The sequence below is a fragment of the Physeter macrocephalus genome, chromosome 15 (assembly GCF_002837175.3).
Source record: "Physeter macrocephalus isolate SW-GA chromosome 15, ASM283717v5, whole genome shotgun sequence".
Classification (NCBI taxonomy): Eukaryota; Metazoa; Chordata; class Mammalia; order Artiodactyla; family Physeteridae; genus Physeter; species Physeter macrocephalus.
This window is the reverse complement of record NC_041228.1, coordinates 41181056-41186766: the sequence shown is the minus strand read 5'-3', so window position 1 is coordinate 41186766 and position 5711 is coordinate 41181056. Positions and strand designations below refer to the sequence as shown.

The following is a 5711-nucleotide window of genomic DNA, read 5'->3' as shown; positions in this document are numbered from 1 at the left end:
GAGGGCTTTCTCCAGTTGCGGCAAGCGGGGGCCACTCTTCATCGCGGTGCGTGGGCCTCTCACTATCGTGGCCTCTCGTTGCAGAGCACAGGCTCCAGATGCGCAGGCTCAGTAGTTGTGGCTCACGGGCCCAGTCACCCCGCGGCATGTGGGATCCTCCCAGACCAGGGCTCGAACCTGTGTCGCCTGCATCGGCAGACAGATTCTCAACCACTGCGCCACCAGGGAAGCCCAGAAATTGTAACATCTTTGAGAATTTCGCAATGAATTTGTTACTTTGAACAATTTATTTACCATTAACCATGAACCAGATCCTAATTTGTGAATGCCCAGTTGCGGTCTAATTTTGAGGTCATGTTTCATCTGTATTTTAATGGAATTTTCTCCTAATTATAAAAGCATTACATTCTCATAATAGAGATTTGGACAATTTATAAAAAGAATATTAGAAGAAAATAACAATCACCTACAATTCCCAGACCCAGAGGTAAATGCTGTTTACACTGTTCTTTCTTTTTGGTTTTTTTTGTTTGTTTGTTTGTTTTTTGTTTTTTTTTTTTTGTTTTGGTACGCGGGCCTCTCACTGTTGTGGCCGCTCCCGTTGCGGAGCACAGGCTCCGGATGCGCAGGCTCAGCGGCCATGGCTCACGGGCCCAGCCGCTCTGCGACATGTGGGATCTTCCCGGACCGGGGCACGAACCCGTGTCCCCTGCATTGGCAGGCGGACTCGCAACCACTGCACCACTAGGGAAGCCCCTGTTCTTTCTTTTAAATGAATTTCTGTGTATATTTAAAGTCACACTTTATATGGCAGTGTCCTATTTATCAAACATTTAACCACATCATTAGAAATATTTATTAATACAATATTTGATGGCTGTATAATACTCTCATGTGCTTGTATCTCAATTCCATTAACTATTCTTTATAATTGGATATTATAAAAATATTAAAATGAACATAATAAAGTTCTTAGAGATGGAAAGTTAAATAACAGTATATGAATTGATTTTTTAAAAAAGCAGGTTACAGAACATTATGAATAACATGAGCTCTTTTTTCCAAAAATGAAAGAGGACATGTGAAAGTACACTAAAATATCTTGAAAGTTTTTTCTTTTAACGTGTTTTTTATTTGATATCTACAAATGAATATATATGTATGCATGTATTATAAAGCATAACATAATGAACACCCGTGAACTCACCACTTAATCCAGGAACTAGAATGTCACCATTAAATTGCGCTCATGTATTTTCCCAATCTCATCCCCTTGCCTCTGCCTTCCTCCTCCAAGTAGCTATCCTGAATTTTGTATTTATTATTATCTTGCTTTTATTCTAGAAAAACTTTTCCCTATTTTATGTATTCCTAACCAAAATGTTGCTTTTTTTTTTTTTTTGGCTGCATTGGGTCTTCGTTGCTGCGTGCGGGCTTTCCCTAGTTGCGTAGAGCGGGGGCTACTCTTTGTTGCTGTGCGCGGGCTTCTCATTGCGGTGGCTTCTCTTGTTGTGGAGCATGGGCTCTAGGCATGCGAGCTTCAGTAGTTCTGGCACATGGGCTCAGTAGTTGTGGCTTGCGGGCTCTAGAGCACAGGCTCAGTAGTGGCACATGGGCTTAGTTGCCCTGCGGCATGTGGGATCTTCCTGGACCAGGGATCTAACCCATGTCCCCTTCAGTAGTGGTGGCACATGGGCTCAGTAGTTGTGGCTTGCGGGCTCTAGAGCACAGGCTCAGTAGTGGCACATGGGCTTAGTTGCCCTGCGGCATGTGGGATCTTCCTGGACCAGGGATCTAACCCATGTCCCCTGCATTGGCAGGCAGATTCTTAACCACTGCGCCACCAGGGAAGTCCCTTAGGTTTTTTTTTTTCTTTGAGCTGTATAAAAATGGATCATTTTCTGTTTATGTCTTCTGGGTTACACACACACACACACACACACACACACACACACACACACACACACAGAGTGTTTCTAAGATTTATACATATTATTGCATCTAGTTACATTTATTTCATGGCAGCTACACACACACACACACACACACACACACACACACAGAGTGTTTCTAAGATTTATACATATTATTGCATCTAGTTACATTTATTTCATGGCAGCTTAATACTTCATTGTGTGAACATTTATTTTTTTGTCAGAGAACTTCTGGATTGTTTCCAGGTTTTTTGCATCTGTGCACATTAATGCACATGTTTGTTGCTGTACATATATATAAGTGCAGGGTTTCAAAAGTAGAGAGTGAATTTGTTTGTATGTACACTCATCCGTTTATAGTGTATAGAAGTCTGGGAGAACACACAATCCTTTGGACAAACATGCTCTCTGTGAGTCACACAGGTTGCGCTGCAGAACTCTAGGGGGAGCTGTGCACGTGGGCTGAGAAGGCGGTGGGGCCGCTTCACATTGTGCAGTGCAAAAGTAGGTGGCTTCTCTGTTTAATAATAATTTACAAATTAATAAGGTTGAAAAGCATAAAGAGCACTGCCCATCATCAGTGTTTTCCATCCTGGCCCCCGGTCCCAGAGAAAGCTTTGTCAAGTTTTGTGTGATGGGGGGGAGCATGGTGTGACGTTTATAGGGACCTGTGATTGTTCTCCCTGGTTGCAAATTGTTTTCCAGCAAGAACATGGACACCCTTTAAACTTTTTCACAAAATAATTTTTTAAAGAAACAACTTGAGCTCCCCCTCATGGCACTGTGTGTTTCTGTGTGTGTAGGGGGGGTGGGTTCATTTTCCTCAAATGAAACACCCCTTTGTATTCTACAGAATCTAGTAATAAGACCTGGCAAATAATTTCTCTTTTACATTTTGACCAGAACACTAAATTATGATCAGAATTGGCTTGATGTTTCTAGTACTATATCTGTGACATAGTTTTACTGGCTTCATAGAAAACTTAGAAAATGTCTTGTCTTCTCTCTTTTAAAATTTTCATTTACATTCTTAGTATGTAGAAGACCATCTCAGGAAAACTAAAATAGCCTTAATACCTGCTGGGTTTGTTTTTGTTTCTTTTAAAGACTTAATCATTCTGTGATCTAGTGACCATTATTCTCTTTTTTCAGGTTGCTCTGGAGGACTATTTAAAGAAAATTCAACAAGTGGATTTTGATATATTCCACCCATCTTTACAGCAGAAGAATACTTTACTTCCATTATCTTTGTATATTCAGTCATGGAGGAAAAGATATTAAAATAATTTCGTGGCACTGATATTTACTTTTGTTAGTTTTACAAAAGTGTACTAGTTTAGGGTTCTTATTTACGAACAACAGGAACTGTTTACATAAGGAGAAAATTCACTTATTGGATGAGTGTGTAGGTCACAGAATTAATGAGAAGTTGCTGTGGGGCCGTGATGCCCAGATTCTGCTGCAGGCACCGCCCTTGTCACCAGCAGCCCAGACAGTGTCTGCTGTGCCATCCCTGCAGAGTCCGAGCCCCAGGAGGGCTCGTTTTAGCTGTGCTTAGGCTGCAGGCCATGCTTCAGCCACCAGAGGGCAGGGGGAAGCCCGTCTCCTCCCGTCCTCACCCTTAGAGAAGAATGGGGAAGAGGCTCAAGAAGTACTAGGTTTGCATGCTGAGCAGCCAAAACCCCGGCACCCAGGACAGCTGGGAAATGCATTTATTTAGGGATCATGAAGAGTGAAGTTAATATTTGAGGAGTGTCAGTCGCTATGTAGAGGGCCTTATATCTCTAACATTTCATCTTTACCACCCTGGGAAAATTTGTCCATGATGATAAAATAACTTCTTTCAAGAGCTTGAACCCTAATTACACTTTAGATCTGGCCGATTTGAAGGCTTTTACTTTTTTGTTTACCCTTTTGCTTCACTCTCTATTACTGAGCATTATCATCATGAACAAAACTGTATTAACAAAATGTGTATTCATGTAAATGAAATTAACAAAATTGTATTGAACATTCATTAAGGGGATACTACATTTTTAAAAACTACTATACTAGTTGAGCTTCCCACTAAAAAGCTCTGTGCTGTATACTTTGCAGTGTTCTCATCTGATCTTCAAAACTGTGAAACAAGGAACATTTTTGGTAATTAAAATTTTTTAATTATAACGTACATACTAATTGCAAAAACCAAAATTGTTTACATTGCTGGTAGTTGGCAGATCTGGACTCTGAATGAGTGTCTCTGACTCCTAAAACCAGAATTATGCCCTAGTTTCCTTTTCCTTTCTTTTTAGTGGTTATGTTTCCTGCCCACTCCCACCTCTGTTGTACCATTTCTCTGTGCCATCTCAAGCCTTTGGTTTCAGCTATGAATTAGTGCCTACTTCAATTGTGAATTAATGATGGCTTAAAGTATTACAGTTTTGCAAATAAAATTCAAATGGAGAGCTGCTTGAGGGCAAGAATACATTGTTTTATTCATCTTGGGATTCCCCCAGCACCTCGTATGGCTTCTGATTTAGAGCAAGTGGAGATTAATAAATGTATAAATGAATGAACATACAATGCTGTTGTTTATGTTGGTGTACTTTTGGTTTATACTGATGCTGAAAGAATATTCTCTTATTTAATCCTGTGGCTTTAGAGAGCTTAAAACTTATCTAAAAGAGGAAAATCCAGGGAAGTGGGACACATTTCCTCTTGGGATTCTGAATGGTCCAGAGTTGAAAAGTTCATTAGAGATAGTCTTTATTAGTAAGAATTGTCTGTGGGTCTTACCAGGTTAAATCTGGCAGCAATCAATCGCTAAGCATCTTAGTTCCTATCTAAGAAGGGTTAAAAAGAGGGGTTTAAACACTCAACTGGATTACTGGATTTTTTACTGGCTCAGAAGCCAATTTACATTAAGTAAATAATTTCAAAATACTTTCTAAGCCGTTTGAAATTTGATGCTTAGAGAGTTGGATGAACTGACGTTTCCAGTCTCCTAGAGATTAAGATAGGGTCTTACTCGGTGACATTTACTGTACTATTAATTTCCTGGCATAAAAGATATTCCCGTAGATGGTGCCAACATTGTTTTTCATTTTTCAGATCTCTTTTTTAGAGCACTTAAAGGAGTCAGATACATTTTCAAACCGTTTAAGATGTATTTTGATAGTGAATAGGTAGAGAGCAACAGATAACGAATGTTAAGTATTAATCTCAATGTAGGTAAAGTTGCTTATCATAAAATGCATTTGAGTAGTTCCAAATCAGCTGGCATTATTTTTTCTATTCTTTTGGTTAAATCTCTCCTTTTGATGAAATTAAATTACTCTTGAGAAATACAACAGCAGTTAACACTTAGCACAAACTTGGACAGGTGATGATGTGCTCTCGTGCTCCTAAGCTTTAATATTCACAGAGCAGTAGGTCTTTATTTTCCAAAGGATAAAACTGCCTCAGTTCAAGGTCACACAACCATTAGAACTAGAGCTGGATGCCAAACCCACATTAGTTCAATGCCAAAGCCCACAACCCATATATTTTTACTATTCTTGAGATTGTAAAATAAACAGCCAAGTTTAAAAGCTCAAGGGCACAACTTTTTTCCAGAAATAAGTGTTACTGCATAAATTTCAGGTACAAATTAGGTTAAGAAGTATAATTACTACATAAATTCCAACTACAAATTAGAGAAATAAGTAAACAACTGAAATAGATATTAAGTGCTGGTCACTGGGTATATATAGGAAGAACACGTAACCACTTTGGAGGTCAAAGTTTTCTCAGAGG

General features: G+C 39.4%; 1 protein-coding gene across 4 annotated transcripts in view; it reads left to right on the top strand.

Moving 5' to 3' along the window:
* Positions 1-4499, top strand: part of NDUFAF6 (NADH:ubiquinone oxidoreductase complex assembly factor 6) — a 38492-nt gene extending 33993 nt beyond the window's left edge. For all 4 annotated transcript variants that reach the window (XM_007111553.4, XM_055091132.1, XM_024115902.3 and 1 more), the window contains one exon: positions 3087-4499. In XM_007111553.4, the coding sequence (XP_007111615.1) occupies positions 3087-3215 (129 nt within the window). In that variant the 3' untranslated portion in view covers positions 3216-4499. The remainder of the gene's footprint in view (positions 1-3086) is intronic.
* Positions 4500-5711: the final 1212 nt, after the last annotated feature.